The 23,814-nt window shown below is 44.2% G+C and overlaps 1 protein-coding gene across 1 annotated transcript in view; it reads left to right on the top strand.

Moving 5' to 3' along the window:
- The first annotated feature begins 1,543 nt into the window (after positions 1 to 1,543).
- Positions 1,544 to 23,814, top strand: part of LOC106577504 (ankyrin-2) — a 262,877-nt gene continuing 240,606 nt past the window's right edge. Inside the window, exon 1 of the mRNA XM_082965071.1 lies at positions 1,544 to 2,133. Coding sequence (XP_082821197.1) covers positions 2,038 to 2,133 — 96 coding nt within the window. The 5' untranslated portion in view covers positions 1,544 to 2,037. The remainder of the gene's footprint in view (positions 2,134 to 23,814) is intronic.

The following is a 23,814-nucleotide window of genomic DNA, read 5'->3' as shown; positions in this document are numbered from 1 at the left end:
GTAATTTTAGTCCCATTCGAATCTGCCATGGCAGTAATCTTTACATGGAAGGAGTATCTACATGTATCACCTTTCACAGTTAATGCTTTTATTTATATGTTTGCGCATATTAATTCAATATTGCCAAATGCATCAGTAAAACATATTTTGACAATTTAGTGTAACGCTTGCTGTTAATTGATGCCAATGCTGGATACAGTATACCACTGACCTTAACGTTTGGAAATGATCTATTCACTTTCTCATCCATATCTTTAAAAAGCATCTCAAGTGCAAGTGCACTTTTTAGCTCACATCTGAAGGCTTGGGGGCACTTAGGACATCTACTGCGGATCGCTAAAACATCCTACTGATTATGATCACGCTTCCACAATTCACATTTTAGGGTTTGGTATGGTTTAGAAACTTGGGAACCAAGAAAAAACAAACAAAAAAAAACTCCAGGCTTCCGGCATAATTGTCAATTTATTGAAAAAAAATAAATAATTATAGAGGGCAGTTTGGTAAAACTAATCCGTCCGAATCGTCCTCTAGAATAACGGACATTCTGTGCTAATAATTACATAATTAACTGTCTCTAATACTAGTAGTCCCGTGCGAATAGGGTTTATGCCAACAATGGATTAATGAAAAAAATACCAAACATCGTTTTGGGGTGGAGTTTTCCTTTGAATTCAGGTAACACTTTGACCAAAAGTTGAGTAAACCAAAAAAAGGCTGTGGAACCAGTTACTTAATAATATTTAGTTTTACAGTGTAATCTATTGCCCTCAGCTCGTGTCCAACACACACATACATAACGTAACCTACATATCCACCTGTCTCCGTTACTGGTGATAGGAGCGGGATCATCTCTCATCTTCCTCTATGTATACTATAGCGTTAGGGTACTGCCCATCCCCCTGTCTCTGACACTTTCACAATGTAACTACCCCTTGCTAGGTCCCTGACCAATAAACTGTCACCAGCTGGGACACCAGCCCCCACCCCGCCCCACCCATTCAGTGTCCCCAGTGACAAATTGGGGGTTGAGAGGCTGAGGCTGTCCTTCTTGAGTTAGTTACCCAACCCCCATAGGCCTTATAGACCCAGTCATAAAATACATGTTTCAGTAATAGAATAGTGCATGCAGGTATATGGGGTGTTTTTGTCTTGCATTCTAGCTCTTTCTTAGAGACTCTGCAGTAGACCAATACTGCTGATGTAAGTCTCAATGCCAAATTCCACACAAATTATTGACCCAGCTGATGTTCAGCCAAAATCAAGTCAACTCTCTCCTTGAATTTATTCATTTGGATAAAAGGCTTCAGCGCAAGTGAATAGAAAATGTTTGTCACATTGACTGTGCAGTCAGCTATGTGTGCATAGTTTGACATTGATGGAAAAGGCATAACACGTTTGTTTTGTTTGTTTACACAAAACAATGATGCGGCTGCATGAATTCATGTTAAGGATTGATTTGTGTATTCCCTCGCCATACAGAGCGAGCTGAATATGATTTTGAAATATGTCACAAGCACAGCTTGCGATTCAACAATTCTAACTCACTCCCAGCTGTGATCAGATTCTCTGTGATCAGTTTTACGTGCGCGAGCGTTGTCGCCTCTTCTTCAGTCACAGCAGAGCAGCATTGACAGAACGAGACGTGGAGAGGGAGAAGGGGTGAGTGGCAGAAACAAGAAACAGACCATCTCTGACAAAATAGCGGCAGTGGCTGGCGAGGGAGAGCTTGTGCTGCTGCATCGCGCGCCCAGAAGTACACACACACACACACACACACACACACACATGCACACACTTCGGAAAACGTCATTTGAATAGACTCGACTGGGCACCAACTCTACTTCAAGCTGCAAACGAGCAGCCGCACAGGACGTATGGGAGACAGCACCTAGATTGTAAAGCCGGACAGATACTCAAGGTTTCGGCCTGGAATGTTGACAGTGCAGCCACGGTCTCCACGGCTGCACCAGGACTGAATGGTAAAGAGACCCGAGAAACGTGACAGCAAGAACGGCTTGTGAATGAGACTGGAACATGGCTTCTTCTCCTGTCCCAGTCACTCCAGCATCGATTGAAGGAACGACACCGTCGCCCCCTGGGAATGAAGAGCCCACCACCAACACTCGTCAGGTGGGTTGTATACACGGATTTAGCCCTAAGTTGTTGCAAGAAACATTGTTATTGAAATGTATCCTCGTGGTTGATGTGGAATAGCTCACGGATACTTTGGCTTGCCATATGTCCGCGTGAGGATGGTAGGGTGAAGGCGTTCCCCTGGTTACCAAATCCTCAAGGTGCACGGCTCGAGCGCAGTCGAAAACAAAGTTGTCCTACGGTTTATTTGTTGCAATATTAGTGTTTAGTGTCAGTGGTTGTTAGGTGATACACTGTACAATGTACTCCCTCCTCGACTAAGGAATGTGTTACTTGTGATTTGCACGTTGCAAGTAGGCTAGCCTATGCATTTCATTGAAGATTCATCACATCCAAAACAGAGCCAAACTATCCAAAATGCATGTTTTCCATGGACAGTGTGTATGGTTGTTTACAGGTGATATTTGGACAGTGGGGTTGTTTAGGTTTAGAGTCTGCTAAACAGGTCTATCATGGTATCAATGTCACTGGTTCTAAAGAGGGTTTGCTGGCAATTTGCCGTGACGTCGTGTAGCCAGTTATTTTGCGGAGTGACAGAGACGCAAGAATGTCAAGCCTATAGCGCAGGGGCCGTCAACTAAATTCAGCTTGCAGCTGAATCTAGGGACCATCATAAGCGGTCAGGGGCCCGGAACATAATTACACATTATTTATAAACAGCAAATTGACTGCAGTAAGCCCAAACGTATGTAATATTTGGCTAAAACATTTTCATTTCAATCCTTCCTTCCTTATAGATCACATAGGCCTATATCTTTCTATTATGCGTGGGAATCATTTTGCAACAGATTTCCTAAATTAAATTCACTTGGAGCTGATTTGCACCACAGGCTATATCTATATCATACAAACCAATCGGTGTTTACTCTTATTTGCTTCGGCTCTTTAGGTGTAACCTATAAATGACAACCTTTTTTGTTTTGCATTGTGGTCACCTGTTTTGCATCTAGGTAGACCGACACATTGTAGGCCTGAAATAGGCAACCATATGTTTCTCTGTTCTTCTGTAACTGGCTGCCCTGCAGCCCTACATTCTGACCATAGGCTGTAAAGCAAGTAGAAGTCATTAGAAGGGCGGTAACCTTTGAATTTATCACAAATAGCTCACCCCAAAAGTGTCAGTGTTCACCACTCGTTATGGGCTTTTGAATGATTACACCACAATTTTACAGGACTAGTTATGCGCTTTTGAATGATTACACCACAATTTTACAGGACTAGTTATGCGCTTTTGAATGATTACACCACAATTTTACAGGATTAGGCCTGTGTATTGTCATGACATGCTAAATTGGAGAGGTTGTGTGAAAGCAGTCATGGCATGAAACACTGATGTCATGAGCCCTGGGAGCCAGAGTTTTGTGCTGAGGGCTGGGCGGAGGGCTTTGCAGAAATGCGTCTGGTTTTAGTTGCCTTTCGACATTGTCTGTTATCTGGAACAACCTTTTAAAAGTACAGTGTAGTGAAATGACATGCAATGACAACAATGCGAACAAGAGGCATGGCTATTTATTGATATTACTATTATATCACATGTTCAGGGTGGCGGGCCTGAACTAGACCTTCTGTGTTAATTGCTGCCTATGGGAGTGTGGTTCTCAAAGATAGTTTGAAAATAGGATTTTGTGTACAAACATGACACAAAATCACTGAGCCTGTAAATATGATGGATAAAGGAATATTAATTGTCTCTCTGTTCTATCATTACGTCTCTGTGAGGCTGCCTGCTGTATAGTACAGTGTGGTGCTGGTGCACAGAGAGAGAGAGAGAGTGAACTGGCACAGTGTCACCCAGGGGGCAGGCACAGTTGTCCAGCACCATGGCAGCAGATTGTTTGGCAGAGCAGTCTGTCGAGAATATGGCAGTGGGATTACGCACTAGCACACAGACAAGCACACACACATGGAGACATGCACCATGCACGTACTGGTGCGTGCACACACACTCACACCCTCAGACAAACACATTTAGAAATACTATAAGACTGTTATTATTTCTTTATTGTAATGGGTGTGCCTATACCAAGGGCCCTATGGTAGGTCGGTTAACATCAGGAGTAGGATTGTCTGACAGGGGATGGGATGGGCGGAAGAGGGAGATAAAAGGCGTTTGTCACCAGATCTGTTCACGTGGAGGACATCTGCCACTCTTTCCGGCTCGGTTAAGGCCAGATTGTGACAAAATCAGGACGGGCAACAGTGACATGTGTGATGTGTGTGAGTGCGCTTGTGAGTGCGCTTGTGTGTGTGTGTGTGTGTGTGTGTGTGTGTGTGTGTGTGTGGGGAGACAGAGAAAGAGACAGAAAGATAAAAAAAGGGGACAGAGAGGAGGCAAGGGCAAGGAGGCGACAGCGTGATAGATATCTTATGATGAGTGTGGTAATATCATTGTGTTGGTAATGCTGGATCAATTATTTTCGAAAAGAAGGCGGTTGTTTTGCAGTGGTCGCCATAGCAGCCAATCTGATTCCATCTCCTCAGTGGCTAATTGATGAGGAGAATGGGAAAGATATAGAGAAAGGCATACATGATTGATAAGGAGGGATGGCGAGAAATGAAAAAGGGAATGGAAGGGGGGGAGAGAAGTGATGGGTGAGAATGGATAGGGGAAGGGAGGGAGAGGGAGAGAGAGAGACAGCGAGGTTAAGGGTACAGCCTTGTCTGTATCTCACCTCAAGACGACTTTTGAAACGATGTCGTTGAAATCTCAGAGTCGTTTCATGCTTTTAGCATAAAAGCAGATCCCACCACCAGTTACCACCCCATACAGCCACCAGGGACACAAGAGAACAGTCACAGCATGGTCTCGATGTCCCGTCTCACCCAGCCACAGTCTTTACCCATCACCGCTACATAGACTGCCATGTGGAATAAATAAATACTACTTCGGTTTATATTTCTTCCCATGCATTATTTCACATAATAAATACATAACAGGTTGGCAATCAGTTATGGAACATCAGCTGTATTTGCAATATCTCCAGTTGCCCAAAACTCAGAGAACATGGAATAGCGTTGGTGTATGCCATAATGTAACAGTCATTAAGATCAAAGACATGTTTTTAGATCAGAGTTAGGGTCAATTCCATTTCAATTCCTGTCAGTCTAATTGGACAAGGTCTTTTCATTATACAAATAGAAACCGACCCTTTTCCAGATGGAGTTGAGCCCAATAATGATCGGAATAACTATTTTGTCAGAGAGTTTTTGAGTGCAGACAGACAGGTGTGGTATAGACAGAAGAACAGTGCTGCTGTGTGTCAGGTTAACTTAGTGAATCCGCTCTCTGTCCTCCACTCTGTCTCTGTCTCTCTCTGTCTGTTTCTCTCTCTCTCTCTGTCTCAGTCTGTATCTCTGTCTCTGTCTCTCTCTCTCTCTCTCTCTCTCTCTCTCTCTCTCTCATTCCCTCTCTTTTTGCCCTGGAGATGTTTTGCTAAGTCATGCTTCCCTCTGCAGTTGCCATTGGTCTGACCACCATTACTTCCACCGTGAAACCACAAAGGGCACGAGCAGTCTGAGGCTATGTGTACACGCGTGTGTGTGTTTGTGTGGGTGTGTGTGCTCAGCGGACTCCACATATGCGTGCACAGTGGACCCCATACCCATGCTACGAGTGTGGGTTTATGTGTCAATGTTTCTGTGTATATTTTATCAGCGTGTGAGGCCATACTTTCTGACTGGGCCATTTTTCAGTCACGTCATTATCTGTGTTTTTGGTCTCCAGCTCGCCTAATGCAGCGTATCCAAGGAGGCGTGAGGGAGAGTGCGTCGTATGCTACGGTTGCGTGTTTGGGCCATATTTCGGGAGCTTTAGTGAGTTCAGACTCAGGTTAAAGTGCTTTGCTCAAGGGTTCATTCTCTCTACTGCAGCCGGAGCCCTGTGTGCTCCCTCCTGTGTCTTTCCAATCTGTGGATATGACAAAGCATTTAATTCTGAGTTTAGCAGTTGCCAAGACGATGTACGGTGCACGGCACGGTAATAAGGTGCAAATTACAATGTGCGTGCATTCTGTCCTTTGGTCTTAGTTATCATCCTTGCTGTTTCATCCTCATCAGATTCCTGGCTATATATCATCAGATGTACAGCAAAAATGATTTCATTGTCCCTCGTCCTATGACATCATGTTAATGCGCCTCGACTAGCCTGAAAGTTACCAAAAATGGTGCAGACATTAGCATAGGGGGTGACAGGTTTGATGAAGATGACACATACTCACTCGTCATATCATGTGTGGTATATACCCAGCTTTACTCATGTCTCATGGGGCAGTCTATATGGGGGTGCCACAGGGTTCAATCCTCGGGCCGACTCTTTTCTCTCTATACATCAATGATGTCGCTCTTGCTGCTGGTGATTCTCTGATCCACCTCTACGCAGACGACACCATTCTGTGTACTTCTGGCCCTTCTTTGGACACTGTGTTAACCTCTATGGGCTAGGTGGGACGCAAGCGTCCCACCCGTGGTGCACTCCATCAACAGCAGGTGCATTTCAAGAGCGGCAAATTTGAATCCAAATAAATGTCAAAATTCAAATTTTTCAAACATACAACTATTTTACACCCTTTGAAAGATAAACATCTCCTTAATCTAACCACGTTTTACGATTTCAAAAAGGTTTTACGGCGAAAGCATAAATTTAGAGTATGTTAGGACAGTACATTTACAAGAGTTGTGTGTAATGTTTTGTCAATTCAAAGACAGGGTCACCAAAACCATAAAACCAGCTAAAATGATGCACTAACCTTTTACAATCTCCATCAGATGACACTCCTAGGACATTATGTTAGACAATGCATGCATTTTTAGTTCTATCAAGTTCATATTTATATCCAAAAACAGCGTTTTACTATGGCATTGATGTTGAGGAAATCGTTTCCCTCCAATAACCGGCAGTCAAGTCAGCACCACAAATTAAATAATTAAAATTAGAAAACATTGGTAAAATATTATATTGTCATTTAAAGAATTATAGATTTACATCTCTTGAACGCAATCAACTTGCCAGATTTAAAAATAACCTTACTGGGAAATCACACTTTGCAATAATCTGAGCACTGCGCCCAGAAAAATACGCGTTGCGATACAGACTAGCCGTCATGTTGGGAGATCTAAAATCGAAAATACTATGTAAATAATCCATTACCTTTGATTCTCTTCATCAGATGTCACTTCCAGGTATCACAGGTCCATAACGAATGTAGTTTTGTTCAAAAAAGCTCATCATTTATGTACAAAAATCTCCGTCTTGTTAGCACATGATCTAAGCCCGCCGGACTTCACTTCATGAACGAGGGGAAAAAATATATTTACGTTCGTTCAAACATGTCAAACGTTGTATAGCATAAATCATTAGGGCCTTTTTTAACCAGAACATGAATAATATTCAAGGTGGACAAATGCATTCTCTTTTATAACGTATTGGAACGAGGGTACCCAACATGAACTCGCGCGCCAGGTGTCTAATGGGCCATCATCGTTCCATGGCTCTTGTTCGGTCAGATCTCCCTCCAGAAGACTCAAAACACTTTGTAAAGGCTGGTGACATCTAGTGGAAGCAATAGGAAGTGCCAAAATATTCCTCAGCCCCTGTGTTTTTCAATGGCATAGGTTTAAAGGTAATACAACACATCAGGTCTCCACTTCCTGTCAGAAAATGTCTCAGGGTTTTGCCTGCCAAATGAGTTCTGTTATACTCACAGACACCATTCAAACAGTTTTAGAAACTTTAGGGTGTTTTCTATCCATATATAATAAGTATATGCATATTCTAGTTACTGGGTAGGATTAGTAACCAGATTAAATCGGGTACATTTTTTTATCCAGCCGTGCAAATACTGCCCCCTAGCCCTAACAGGTTAACAATCCTCCAGACGAGCTTCAATGCCATACAACTCTCATTCCGTGGCTTCCAACTGCTCTTAAATGCAAGCAAAACTAAAAGCATGATCTTCAACCGTTCGCTGCCCACACCTACCCACCCGTCCAGCATCACTACTCTGGACGGTTCTGACTTAGAATATGTGGACAACCACAAATACCTAGGTGTCTGGTTAGACTGTAAACTCTTCTTCCAGACTCACATTAAGCATCTCCAATCCAAAATTAAATCTAGAATCGGCTTCCTATTTCATAACAAAGCATCCTTTACTCATGCTGCCAAACAAACCCTCGTAAAACTGACTATCCTACCGATCCTTGACTTCGGCGATGTCATTTACAAAGTAGCCTCCAACACTTTACTCAGCAAATTGGATGCAGTATATCACAGTGCCATCCGGCTGCCCTCGCTTCATATCCGTCGCCAAACCCACTGGCTCCAGGTCTTCTACAAGTCTTTGCTAGGTAAAGCCCGGCCTCAGCTGTACATGGCCCATACAACTACCTCATCACCATATTGTTATTTATTTTATTTATTTTGCTTTATCTCTACTTGCACACTCATCTTCAGCACATCTATCACCCCGGTGTTTAATTTGCCATACTGTAATAATTTCGCCACTATGGCCTATTTATTGCCTCACCCCCCTTATCCTACCTCATTTGCACACACTGTATGTAGACTTTCTCTATTGTATTATTGACTGTATGTTTGTTTATTCCATGTGTAACTCTGTGTTGTTGTTTGTGTTGCACTGCTTTGCTTTATCTTGGCCAGGTTGCAGTTGTAAATGAGAACTTGTTCTCAACTGGCCTACCTGGTTAAATAAAGGGAAAAAATACAAATTAAAAGGTGGTGGTGCTGTTACTACTAAAGCCCTGGTTATGAACACACAGTGAGAGCTGCCCATTCATATCGTATTAGGGAGCAATACCACTGAGTATGTCACTGATGGCAAAGAGCTGGTAGGTGGGTATCGGTTTCATTCATTCATTGGTTCATTCATTCATCCATCCATCCATTCATTCATTGGTTCATCCATCCATCCATTCATTCCTCTATTTCTCTCCCTCTCTCCGTCTCTCGCTCTCTCCTTATTAAATAAAGGTTCAATATTATTATAATTTTTTTTTTTAAATACTGTGGGCCTCCTATTCTAGGAGATGACCAATTGTCTGTGAGGTGTGAAATAGGCATAATGACTCTGAAACTGACCTGATGGAACGATCAAAGAGCGAGCGGGAGAGAGACCGCAACAGAGGGTCAGTTAGGACAACGTCAGACCAATGTTATTTCTAGGTGGGGCTCCAAAGGCCCCCGAAGCAACATCCAGGGCCCCTGGCACCAATATTGAAATTGAAACCAATTGAAGCCTAAATCCTTTTGATAGGAGAAACACTGGACCAAAGTAAAACATCTGAGCAATGAATGAAAATAATCAAATAATATTGTCCTATAAAACAGTACAGTGGTCTGGGGTAAACCCCAGGTTAGACAACGGGATGAAGGGATGTGGGATGATGACGATGATTATGATGAATACCGTTTTGGGTGAAGGTGAGGTCTTATGTGGGCTTCCTCTATGAGGCACGTTCACTTCACATTCACTTCACATTCACTATATCACTGTCTGCTGCTTGCTCCTACCCTGTTCTCCCACTCATGTATTCACTCAGAGACCTGTGGGTTACCACTAATAGCATATTTGTGTTGGTGTGGGATCAAAGTGGCCATTTAACCCACCCCCAAGGCACAATGTTCCAAACATCTCTCACATTCGTAGAATGCCTTTGCTCTGCCCCCTCTTGAGAGCTGACGGATGTAGTGCGTGTGTGCGTGTGTGTACGTGGAGAACGGTGCGGTATGTTAAGGGGAGTTCAATGTTACGGAATGCACTAACAACGATCAATAGCGTCGTGTGGGAACCGGAGGCCCTTGTTGCTATGTGTGTGCGTGTCTGTCTGTGTGTGTCTTTGTGGATCGGTGCCTGAATGGCTGCCTGTGTGCATGTGGCCCCTGTGAAGCCCCCTATGGGACAAAGACAGTGCTTGTGTTTATGGCTGAGAGGCGTGCCCCCCGGGGGTTTGTCTCTTTCCCAATAAAATACAACCAGGCATTTGATCGGACAGCTCTTTTTTTCTTAAGTCTCTCCAGGTTTTTTTGTCTGACCTCAAAAACATTCTTCTGGGGCTTTCTGGATGTCTGACAGCTTGGGTTTAACCACCAGTGACTGGCGTTTCTAGACTCATAGAGAGGAAAAGGCTGGTGTGGAGTAAGAGGGCTTTACCGTCCAGCTCTATCTCTCTGGTCAGACAGTCTCTTAGCCCCTCTTACCCTACTCAAAGGTCTAACCTCAGACTCTTACGTACTTCAAATGTAATTTAAAAAGTGTAAGTTGTGGAGTTAATTATTTTCTGGTGATTTTAGTTTGATTTAGCTTAGAAGAACAGGCATCAAGTGCTCTTTGCGTTGACTATCTACATGAATGGAATCAAAGAGGTTTTCATCGAAAGTGATATCGTAAAGTGTGTGTGGCTTAACACCAGAAAAGGCTTCAAAGGAGTTTTGCAAAAGTAGGGCCCAACATTCCGCACTAAGCCTTCAAGTCTGTAAGTTAAATAAGTAAATCTTAGTGATTAATAAGTATTACAGTAAAGTAGCTCAAAGGCTGTATGCTCTGCTTTGGTTATCCTGAACAACAAGGTGCTAAAAACAGCCCCAGGTCAGTGCAGCAGCTAAATTAGGCCTGAAATGCCACGTGTTTGAAGGTCTAATAATAGGTCCGGGACGATACCAGTATCACAATATTTTGTTCCATAGCAAAAAGGTAAACATGAAGCAGACCAAACTCATTGGTCCTTAAAACACCTGCTGTTTGTAAAATATTGTGTGCTATAGGTTGGAAAATAAATACGTGACTCTGGATGACAACATAATAATGTTTGTTTCCAACATTAAGGCTGTTAAATCCTCTTCGTGTTTTGTTTCCTTGCCACGATACTAACGAGTATCGCGATACTGGTATCGTCCCAGCCCCACTTGCTAGGGTCCTTGTCATTACAATATAATAAGTGGGCTTGAGTGACTTTGTGAAGTGTGTGTGTGTGTGGGGAAACAGAAGTGTGTGTGTTTACAGTGTCAGTGCTAAGACTCCCTTGGCGTCATTCAAAGGTCACACTATCTCACGCTGGTAGCTCTGCCCGTCCTGGCAGACCTTGATAACCCATACCAGACAGGAATTTGGCTGCTATTAAACATATTTTCAACAGCTAAATTAGGCCTCTGTTATCAAGTGGCCAGCAGGAATCTGGGCCATCAGTGGGAAGTGGTCATTCATCCCTATTTCCTAGTCCATGCCCTTTAGGAGGCCTGGGGTGAACAGACAGCAGACAGTCAAGGTTTAAGGTCTTGGGTACTGTAGACTTCTGGTAATGTATCAGGTAGGGTGTGTCCTCCTAGCAAAACTGTCAGTTCCATGTTCACTGATATGCTGTACTGCTTTTGGATCCACGGCAGCACTTTTAACTATATAGGGCAGTTCTTAGAGAAAACGAGTCTAAATATGTATTGGTCTAGCTTCCAATGCTAATGAGCTAGTAGGAACCCATTGACAGCAACATGGAGTCTTTCAGAGGTTTTTGCAAGTGAGGAAAGCAACTTCAAAACCATCCCGCAGTGCCCTTCACAGAAATAGTTGATTGATCGCCTGGAAATTCCACATGCTGTAAGAGCTGGCAAAGGTCCTTATCATAACAGACTCCAGCAAGTGGACATGATTATGACTTTGTGAAGTGTGTGTGTGTGGAAAACAGAAGGGCACTGTGTGCCTGTGTATGTGTATGCCTGTGTGTGTGTTTAGAGTATCAGTGCTAAGACAACATTGGCATCACTCAAAAGTCATACACACTGTCCCATGCTCTTAGCTCTGCCAGTCCAGGTGCTGGCACTCCTTGATGGAAGTGTTTTGTTACCCCTGTAGGTGACAAGGTTCTTTCAGAAATGCAATCTTTTTTGCTTTGCAGAAAGCCTTTGTTGAACTGAAAGTGGTACTTAATGCAGGTAAAACGAAGTATATGTTACTTTCCAAACAGCTTAAAAATGGATCTGATGATTTATGCATATGTACATTGGATGGTGCCCACTGCCCAATATTGATCGTGTCCCCGCTTATAAATACTGTATATGGATTGACGAAAATCTATCTGTCAAAAAGCATATTGATGAGTTAGTTAAGAATTAAAATGGGCTTCCTGTATAGAAATAGACCATGACTTTCGTTAAATAGTAGAATCATTCAGTCGACATTCATTGCACTATTTTTGTATTATAAAGCCCTATCTTCCTTGTTAACCTAACCCTATATGAGTTACTAGACCCGGTCTCAGAGATGGCTAACTCTGGAGGCCGCTTCCCTCTCCACTGAGTTAGGTAGATCTGCGTTTAGTTTTTTTGCACCTTACTTGTGGAATGATCACCAGAATTCTCTAAAGTTGGATGGTGCCGTTAGGGCAGTTCAGACAGCTGGTTGATGACATTTCTCCTGTGGAATGTGTTGGTTTTTCAGGATATTGTTTCATAAGTTACTTTTCTTGAATTGCATGTGTTTTTATTGCCTTGAAAATTGTAAATATTGTGAATTTGTATGATTGTGTGAAGGCTCCCTTGTAAAAGAGGCCTGTGTCTCAATGGAATTTCCCTCTTTATATAAAGGTAAAAAAGCTATTAAAATACATACAGTACAGACAGACACCAGAAGACTTTGTCTGCTTTTAATTATTTCCTTTTTATCGCAAAGCTCAAGTACAGGCTGTGCTTTTCCATTGCATCATTATCCATTATCTCCTGCTGCAGTACAGCTAATCTATCCAAACCGATTCTGCTGACCGTCCCAATCACAGGAGCAGGTGCACAGCATGCCTTTTTGCCTTTGAATAGCAACAAGGCCACACACACACACACACACACACACACACACACACACACACACACACACACACAGACACACAGACACACACACAGACACACACACACACACACACACACACACACACACACACACACACACACACAGACACACACACACACACACACACACACAGGCACACACACACACACACAGGCACACACACACACACACACAGGCACACACACAGGCACACACACAGGCACACACACACACACAGGCACACACACACACACACACAGGCACACACACACACAGGCACGCACACACACACACAGGCACGCACACACACACACACACGCACGCAGACTCACACACACCCCTCCCTGTATTAAGGCGTTATTTACGACCCTCCTCCTGGATATCAGCGAGTGGTAATGGACGTGTGGCGGACCTTGAAGGGATGGTTAGGGGCCTTGAAGTGAAGGTTGTGAGTGGGAACAACCAATGTGTTTGAGCATCTATTATAAGAGGTTCTCTATCTGCTCTCTGGAGCATCAAGGGGTCCAGGGACCGATGCACACCTGATGAGATGCGTGTACTATCTCAGCTGGGTAACCACTATGCAGTGCACATCTCCGACACACACTCCCATTCCGTTAGTTCTTTGATGAAATGGTAGTAGGATCCCATACCTGGAGCTTGGCCAAGGTGACTGGGAGTTCTTCCGCTGCTCTGTCGTTCACTTCATACTTTAGTCTGAGGCTGCCATCATTGAAGTCGTTTGTGGTGACGAGGGGCACTAGGAGCGTTGTACAAAACAAAGTCATCAGCGATTGGATTGTTTCTAATCAATCAGAGTATCAAAGCCAATGACGAATTTTCAAACCGCCGCTTTACCCACGTGTGTTCTGGTTCTGACCCAACTAGAGTTGGGCGGTATCCGGATTGTCATACCGTTTCTGTACCATACTGGGGAATACGGTATTACCGAATGTATATTGCACACAAGGGGCGCAATAGTAGAATAGTTGTACCATCTAAACCACTGGGACATATCTTTTCAATAACCAAAAATATTGTATTTTCAGCTGTTTGAAGCTGGTGTACAAAACCAAAAGTAAAAGACGCAAAAACAAACTTAAGACCAGGAAGCATAGAAATAGTGCACATAGAACAGTTCTACTGCTTCTTATACTTGCTTTCAATGAGAATGACAGATCTATAACTTACATTTCTATGTGAATTTGGTCAGGCCGCACAAAAAGTGACATGTTGCAGCTTTAATTTATAGTTGCATGCACGCATCGAGTGGCGGGGGTGCCCCCAATACGTCGGTATTTCGAAATACCCCGGTATATGGTGTAAACCACAGAGGGCCGAGTGTCTGCGGGTTTTCGCTCCACTCTTGTACTTGATTGATGAATTAAGGTCACTAATTAGTAAGGAACTCCCCTCACCTGGTTGTCTAGGTCTTAATTTAATTGAAAAAAACAAAAACCATCAGACACTTGGCCCTCCATGCAGTGAGTTTGACACCCCTGGTATAAATGGTATATCGCCCAAGCCTAGCCCCAACCCAACGGTTTCTGGACCAATCAGATGGCCCCGAATGTCTTTGCATTGGGGAGGTACTCAGATCCAGACTCACTGCGGAGAAAAAACTAACATCCGTGGGTGTGGCGTAGCGTTTTGCTGGAGCAAGGAGTCTGGGTAGCCAGGCAAACTGGGAGTATGTTCTGGGATGTGTGTGCAGCAAAGGATAACTTGGCAGAAAACTTGGACATTTCTGTGCACTGAATGCATAAAATCCCCACTCTGAGGATTTGAAAGTGATTTTTTTTTTCTCTCCACCATTGTATCAGTTTAAGTGGAATGGATTGAATGCAATGATTAATGTCCAGTTGCTCCACAGTTAAAAACAAATTATTTCAGAACTTGGTGGATATATTGTGTGTGTGTGTGTGTGTGTGTGTGTGTGTGTGTGTGTGTGTGTGTGTGTGTGTGTGTGTGTGTGTGTGTGTGTGTGTGTGTGTGTGTATGTGTGTGCGCAAAGCGTCCATGCATGTGTGTAGAGTTGTGGACTAAAACTCAAGTCCTCTGTTTCCCAATGCTGGCACAGGACACGGTCTTTTGTGTGTGCTACTTCATTAATCTGTTTTAGTGTGGTCTGTGTGACGCACACCACTGTTTTACATCTCAATAGATGCTTTACAGCCTTTGGTATCTGAATCTAAAGTCCTTTGAGGGAAACAGGTTTTGAAGCTTTTCAGATGAAAGTTAGTGCCGTTTCTTTGCCTCGGAATACTTACAATAAGTAGGCCTACATGTCAGCATACTGTTGTCTTAGTGGAAATTTGATGCCAAGGGCTGTAGTAGTATACCCAGCAAACTGGGAACATTCCCAGGACATTAGCTAGCGTTCCCACTAAGTTCTAGTTACACTCGTAGAAAAAAGGTGCTATCTAGAACCTACAAGAGTTCTTCGACTGTCCCGATCGGAGAACCATTTGAATAACCCTTTTTTCCCCCAGGTAGAATCCTTTTGGGTTCCATGTAAAAACCCTTTCCACAGAGGGTCCTACATGAAACCCAAAAGTGTTCTATCTGGAACCAAAAAGGGTTCAGCTGAAGAACCCTTTTGGATCAGTTTTTTCTAAGAGGGTGACAACATCGCAAAAACATTCAAATAATGTTTTTGATTAACACTTGATAACACTTGATTTAGCCTACATCATCATCAATATTCAGTCTGAATGGCTGATACCGCAGCAGAGAGAGGCAGAAAGACATAGAGAGGTAAATCACTATTCGTAAAAGAAATCGAGTGCATTGCCATGCCTAGTACTCATGTTGCTCTTACGGTTATACATGCTTTTATAATGATGGTTTAGCCTGTATTTTTGTAGTCTTACGTTTGGGTCTTCAACCTTTTCTTGCCCAGGGACCCTGCCGAGGCAAACTGGCGACCCACGTCTTGTCTTATCGCCAGGTGAATGATAATGGCAAGGAGAAGTAATCAACATTTTAAAATGAATAGATTTGGTAGATAGTTTTTCATTATTTTGACCTCCCCACATTATAATTGGAATAGGAAATATAAACTCTAACATAGCCTATTAGCTAGAAAAAGGTAACTCTAAACAGGAATTGGAAAACCTCCATGGTCTTTGTAGTTGAATCTGTGTTTGAAATTCACTGCTCAACTGAGTGACCTTACAGCTAATTGTATGTTAAACACTATTATTGCACACAGAGTGAGTCCATGCAACTTATTATGCGACTTGTTAAGCACATTTTTACTCCTGAACTTATTTAAGCTTGCCATTACAAAGGGATTTCAGCACTTCATTTTTAATTAATTTGTAAAAATATTGACATTATGAGGTATTGTTTGTTTTTAATCCATTTTAAATTCAGGCTGTAACACAACAAAATGTGGAAAAAATCAAGGGCTTTAAAGGCACTATATATAGAAAAGTATTGTGGACACCCCTTCATATTAGTGGATTCGGCTATTTCAGCCACATCTGTTGCTGACGAGTATAAAATCGAGCACACAGCCATGCAATCTCCGTTGACAAACATTGTCAGTAGAATGGCCTTACTGAAGAGGTCAGTGACTTTCAACGTGGCAATTAATCTTGGTTTGGCAGATGCCAGGAGAACGCTACCTGCCCCAATGCATAATGCCAACTGTACAGTTTGGTGGAGGAGGAATAATGGTCTGGGGCTGTTTTTCATGGTTCGGGCTAGGCCCCTTAGTTCCATTGAAGGGAAATCTTAACACTACAGCATACAATGACATTCTAGACGATTCTGTGCTTCCAACTTTGTTGCAACAGTTTGGGGATTACCCTTTCCTGTTTCAGCATGACAATACCCCTGTGCACAAAGCGAGGTCCATACAGAAATGGTTTGTCGAGATAGGTGTGGAAGAACTTGACTGGCCTGCAGAGAGCCCTGAACTTAACCCCGTCTAACACCTTTGAGATGAATTGGAACGTCGACTGCGAGCCAGTCCTAATCGCCCAACATCAGTGCCCGACCTCACTAATGCGCTTGTGGAAGCAAGTCCCCGCAGCAATGTTCCAACATCTAGTGGAAAACTTTCCCAGAAGAGTGGAGGCTGTTAATAGAAGCAAAGGGGGGACCAACTCCAGATTAATGCCCATGACTTTGGAATGAGATGTTCGACTATCAGATGTCCACATTATTTTGGCCATGTAGTGTACTTTCTGAAGTGCTGAACCAGGTAGTGCTGAACCCCAAGGAAGAGCCTCTGTTTCTGGGTAAGACCCAGCGAATCTACCCGTGGTGAATAGTAACTAACTGGATAAACTGAGTTGTATTTACTCTGGTCCTAACCTTGGCATCCTGCCCTCCATAATCCTGTCTATATCTATGAAACATTTAGCAGAACATTTCAGTTGATGCTCCATCAAATCGCTCGGCACTCAAATCAAGTACTCCTTACTACCACTCATCAATTGTACTGGGCCTTTCTATGAAAGGAAGAGCTCACATTTACCCTAATTCTATTCCATTAAAACGTCCTCTCAATATGTCTTCGAGGGTAGAGGAGACTGGAGACGGTACTTCTGTCTCCCTCTGCGATCTGGAGTGGCTCGGTCTGTGATCTGATGAAGGGGGACTGCCTGATTTAGAAATTAGGTTAGCTTTTTGCAGTGCTGGGTTTGTGAGAGTGGGGTATTGGGGTACAGATGCTGAGTGGGTATTCTGTACTGCCTGGTTAATGGATTTATAGGAAATGCCATTGGTGTGCCTCCTGCCGATGCTGCTCTGCTGCATACATGTTATTAACACGATGGTAAGGTATCGTTGGTTGAGTGAGTGTGTGTTTGTGTTTATAGGGGTTGTATCAGGCACGGGTTTCTGCGTGCCCATTTACTGCAGCCAGTCCGAGCATCTGCTTAAGTCTCTTTCACTCTGATTCTCCCCTCATCACTCCCTCCTTTCCTCTCTCTCTCTTCCTCAATCCCTGAAGTCTCATCTTTCAGATCTGCTGCCAGTCAATACCACAATAGGGATACACATATAGGGATAGATACTGTAGCTCCAACACTTCCTCTGAGTCCAATCTTAACTAGCTTTTATGCAAATAGATTCCAGTTCAACGCGGTACAGGTTGAAGACTACTTCTTCCGCGAAACGTCCGGTCCTGAATAATTAGTTTGAGCGACTTACGACGTCAGTTTAGTGTGTTTTGGGTATTTCATGGCTGTTGGGTGTGCCCATACACTCATATTACAGCCGTTGTTTTAATCACATCCTCGTGTATTTAATTGACGTGATACGACAGGTCATACGAGAACAGCAGAGAGGTGAACCATAGCACGAGTCAACCTCAGGCATGGCTGCTAGTACACTGTAAATGTAAACGCTTTACAACTCATTAAATGTGTTTGTGTGACGAAATTAGCAGGAATTGCCTAACGAACGTGGAACTATAAATAAATAAACTATCATCGCTCTCCCTCTCTCTCTCTCTCTCTCTCTCTCTCTCTCTCTCTCTCTCTTTCTCTTTTCTGCAACCCCTCCTTCTGAGATGAAGCTGTTGACGTTCCCTAGTGGGGTGTGTGTGTTCACGTCTCCACGTGTGTTGACGGAACACCCTCTTCCTCATGTGTTTTACTGCTTTCGCTTTCAGTGTTCTGGAAGAGGATGCGAGGACGCTGCGTGGTTGCAGCTGTTTTAGTTGCTGGTCACGCTTATGTCATTGTTAGACATCTATCCTAATTGTAATGAGCTCAGATTCAGATGCACTTAACCACAGGGGTTTGGTGTGTCGGAGTTTTGCCGTGATGCTCATTATAACTGGCCAGAATCATTCACCACCATACTGTTCTGGAGTGTTCTTTCTTACTCAAATAAGCTAGTGTGTGGTAAAATCCTATAAGGAGGCTTAAAATCATCCCGTGGTGTAATTGCTCCTGCAGTAGTATTTATTTTATCTTTATTTAATTAGGCAAGTCAGTTAAGAACAAGTTCTTATTTACTGTGACGGCCTAGGAACAGTGGGTTAACTGCCTTGTTCAGGGGCAGAACGACAGATTTTTACCTTGTCAGCTCAGGGATTCGATCCACCAACCTTTCGGTTACTGACCCAACACTCTAACCACTAGGCTACCTGCTGCCCCAAGTAGCATGGGCTGTGTGTGTGTGTTCTCTGTCTGGTCCAGGGATATTTACAGTGTGTACAGATTGTCTCTGGTCCGGCCGTGGTATGGAATTTGTGTTTGCTTGTTTGGTATGTGTCCTCATTTTGTGCCTTGTTTGGTAATATGTCTAATGTGAAATATGACGTGTGTGCATGTGCATGTTTGTGGGCTCAGTGTCTAGTCTGGCAGTAGTAAAGGCTCTCTGTCAGTGTTGGCTAACTCAGCGGTATTATAGTAGTTGGCCCTGATCCCCTCATCTCCCTCACTGAGCACAGAGGGGTGTGTTTGTGTACCTCATTGTCTCTGGTCTCTCTGTTGCTATTGACAGGATTGTTGTGTCCACAGAGAGACAGACAGACAGACAGACAGACAGATACATACTTCCTAGCTGGGCACAGGTGTTTTTGTGAGAAAGCCAATTCTCCCGGTCTGAGATACAAGAGCTCTTTGTAGTTTGGTTTGTTTAGACCTTGACCTCTGGTCCCAGATTCACAAAACCTTCTTAAGAAGAAATGTCTTCTTAATTGCCATGTTTTCCTTAACTATAGATATTTTCTTAAGAAGTTTTTGCGTAAGAAGTGTTTTGTGAATCTGGGCCCTGGTCTGGAGAACTCATGCAGTGATTGCAGTCATCCTACTCTGATTGAGAGTGACCGATGTGTCATGACGTTGCCCTCTTTGAGTACAGGGAGGACAGTTGACCCCCTCCCCCCTTGCACCATCACCCAACCTACCTCCCCCCACCCAGGCCCTGTGTGAAGGGGTTGTAAAATTCCAGAGGAGAATCTCCTGCCACATGGTTCATAGAGAGACACAGGAAATTCTTCCAACTCACAGAATTGGGGAACCGAATGACATTTATGTTCTGGAGAAGGTATAAAAGATTGGTGAAGAATCCAGCTACGAACTGGTCCGCTGGGGACAATTTTGTGATACTCAGAAGAGACAATATAGCCATATTACCATAAAACTGTTTATATAATAGCCTCAGCTATGGGACTTGCATCCAAATGGTTGTATAGAATGTATTAATAAGGATAAAGCTATTTTGTAATACATTGAGATGCTGTGTACTGACCTCTTACATCTAGACGTTCCGCTAGCGGAACACCTGCTCCAATATCCAATGATAGGCGTGGCGCGAATTACAAATTCCTCAAAAATACAAAAACTTCAATTTTTCAAACATATGACTATTTCACAGCATTTTAAAGACAAGACTCTCCTTTATCTAACCACACTGTCCGATTTCAAAAAGGCTTTACAGCGAAAGCAAAACATTAGATTATGTCAGCAGAGTACCAAGCCAGAAATAATCAGACACCCATTTTTCAAGCTAGCATATAATGTCACAAAAACCCAGAAGACAGCTAAATGCAGCACTAACCTTTGATGATCTTCATCAGATGACACACCTAAGACATTATGTTATACAATACATGCATGTTTTGTTCAATCAAGTTCATACTTATATCAAAAAACAGCTTTTTACATTAGCATGTGACGTTCAGAACTAGCATACCCCCCGCAAACTTCCGGGGAATTTGCTAACAATTTACTAAATTACTCACGATAAACGTTCACAAAAAGCATAACAATTATTTTAAGAATTATAGATACAGAACTCCTCTATGCACTCGATATGTCAGATTTTAAAATAGCTTTTTGGTGAAAGCACATTTTGCAATATTCTAAGTACATAGCCCAGCCATCACGGGCTAGCTATTTAGACACCCGGCAAGTTTAGCACTCACCAATATCAGATTTACTATTATAAAAGTTTGATTACCTTTTGTTGTCTTCGTCAGAATGCACTCCCAGGACTGCTACTTCAATAACAAATGTTGGTTTGGTCCAAAATAATCCATCGTTATATCCGAATAGCGCCGTTTTGTTCGTGCGTCCCAGACACTATCCGAAATGGTAAATCAGGGTCGCGCGCATGGCGCAATTCGTGACAAAAATAATCTAAATATTCCATTACCGTACTTCGAAGCATGTCAACCGCTGTTTAAAATCCATTTTTATGCCATTTTTCTCATAAAAAAGCGCTAATATTCCGACCGGGAATGTCCATTTAGCTAAACAGAGGAAAGAAAACAAAGCTTTCGGTCGACGCGGGCACGAGCCTGAGTCTCACAGTACTGTAACCAGCCACTACCCAAACGCGCTACTTTGTTTCAGCCAGAGCCTGCAAAGCCACGATTCAGCATTTTACCGCCTTCTGAGAGTCTATGGCAGCCGTAGGAAGTGTCACGGGACAGCTAAGATCCTCACTCTTCAATAAACAGAGACAAGAAGAACGACACCTTGTCAGACAGGCCACTTCCTGCATGAAATCTTCTCAGGTTTTTGCCTGCCATATGAGTTCTGTTATACTCACAGACACCATTCAAACAGTTTTAGAAACTTTAGGGTGTTTTCTATCCAAAGCCAATCATTATATGCATATTCTAGTTACTGGGCAGGAGTAGTAACCAGATTAAATCGGGTACGTTTTTTATCCAGCCGTGAAAATACTGCCCCCTAGCCATAACAGGTTAATGTGATAGAATGTATTTATGTTCAAAGATTAAATCAGTCATCAGCACGCCCCCAGGGACACAGACAGGACCAGGCGTCATGTGACAAGCCTGTTCTATGTTCACTATAAAACCCCACCCTGATTTACTTTCTTCAGACCAGGCCTCCACTCCATTGCGAGTTGGCCAATAGGTTTGACCATCCAATTCCTCTACTGAAAGTGAACTATTGTCAGGGATTTCTTCGTCGGAGGACGATATAGCGAAATCATCATCGGAAAATGAGGACCAATATGCAGCAGAGTTGAGATGGTTCATTTTGAACTTTTAATACATTCCAAAACGAACATACAAAATAACAAAAAACGAACGCACGATACACTGACAGTCCTGTTAGGTTAGGTTTACACACACTAAACACGGAACAATCTCCCACAAATACACAGACAAACACACCCAACTAATATAGGACTTCCAATCAAAGGCAACACCACACAGCTGCCTTCAATTGGAAGTCCACCCCAATTAACTCTACATAGAAATAGACTACCTAGACTAAACATAGAATTACATAAACATAGATCATAAACCAAAAACCCGGAAATACTAAATCAAATGCCGTTTTACCAATACACCACCCTGAACCACATAAAACAAATACCCTCTGCCACGTCCTGACCAAACTAAAATGACAATTAACCCTTATATTGGCCAGGACGTGACAGTACCCCCCCCTTAAAGGTGCTAACCCCGGAAGCACCTTAAGAAAAATAACCACAAACAACAACAAAACAAAAATCCCCCCCTACTAAAGGGAGGGAAGGGAGGGTGGCTGCCGTCAACGACGGCACTGTGCTACACCCCCCCTCCCCAACCCACCTATATCTGGAGGTGGCTCCGGTTCTGGCCGTTCCAGGCAGTCGGGCCACTCTGGCATCACCGGGGGGCAGTCGGGCCACTCTGGCAGCTCGGGGCAGTCTGGCAGCTTGGGGCAGTCTGGGCAGTCTGGCAGCTCGGGGCAGTCTGGCAGCTCGGGGCAGTCTGGCAGTTCGGGGCAGTCTGGCAGCTCTGGCAGCTCGGGGCAGTCTGGCAGTTCGGGGCAGTCTGGCAGCTCTGGCAGCTCGGGGCAGTCTGGCCACTCTGGCAGCTCGGGGCAGTCTGGCCACTCTGGCAGCTCGGGGCAGTCTGGCCACTCTGGCAGCTCGGGGCAGTCTGGCCACTCTGACATCTCCGGGCAGTCTGGCCACTCTGGCGACTCTTGACTGACGGGCAGTTCTGGCGACTCTTGACTGACGGGCAGTTCTGGCGACTCTTGACTGACGGGCAGTTCTGGCGATTGTTGACTGGCGGGCAGCTCTGTTGACTGGCGGGCAGCTCTGGCGACTTTAGACTGGCGAGGCTGGGTTTACGCACTAGATGCCTTGTGCGTGGTGCTGGTACTGGGCATATCCAGACTGGGAACATGCACCTTCAGGCTAGTGCGGGGAGCGGGAACAGGACGAGTCAGACTGGGCTGACGTACTTCCGGGTCCGCACGAGAGACAGGAGCTGGAAACCTAGGGCTATGGAGGCGCACAGTCGGTCTTGATCTTACCTCCTGCACAACCCGTCTTGGCTGGATGGAACTAGTAGCCCTGTACGAGCGGGGTGCTCGTACAGGGCAGACTGGGCTGTGCAGGGGCCTGATGGTAGCCGTGCGTAGAGCGGGAGTTGGGTAGCCTGGTCCTCGGAGGCGAACCGGCGACCAGATGCGCTGCGCAGGCATACTCCTACCAGGCTGGATGCCCGGTCTAGCACGGCACCTGCGAAGGGCTGGAATAACGCGCACCGGACTGTGCGTGCGTATGGGTGAGAGTGCGCTCCTCAGCGAAACATGGCGCTCTCCACCTCATACGCTCCTCCATATAACCACAGGTAGCTGGCTTCCGGCTCTTCCTAGGCCTAGCCAAACTACCCGTGTGCCCCCCCCAAAAAAATTATTGGGGGTGCCTCTCGTGCTTCAACGCCAGTCGTGTCCCTCGGAAACGTTCCCGGTCCATACCAGCCTTACTCCATGGGCCTTCTCCGGCCATAACCTGCTCCCAAGTCCATCTCTCCCGTTTGTCCAAATCAAAATTCCTCTGCTGCTTGGTCCTGGTTTGGTGGGAGATTCTGTCAGGGATTTCTTCG

Source organism: Salmo salar, chromosome 18 (assembly GCF_965601325.2).
Source record: "Salmo salar chromosome 18, fSalSal1, whole genome shotgun sequence".
Classification (NCBI taxonomy): domain Eukaryota; kingdom Metazoa; phylum Chordata; class Actinopteri; order Salmoniformes; family Salmonidae; genus Salmo; species Salmo salar.
This window is presented reverse-complemented; position numbering and strand designations above follow the sequence as displayed.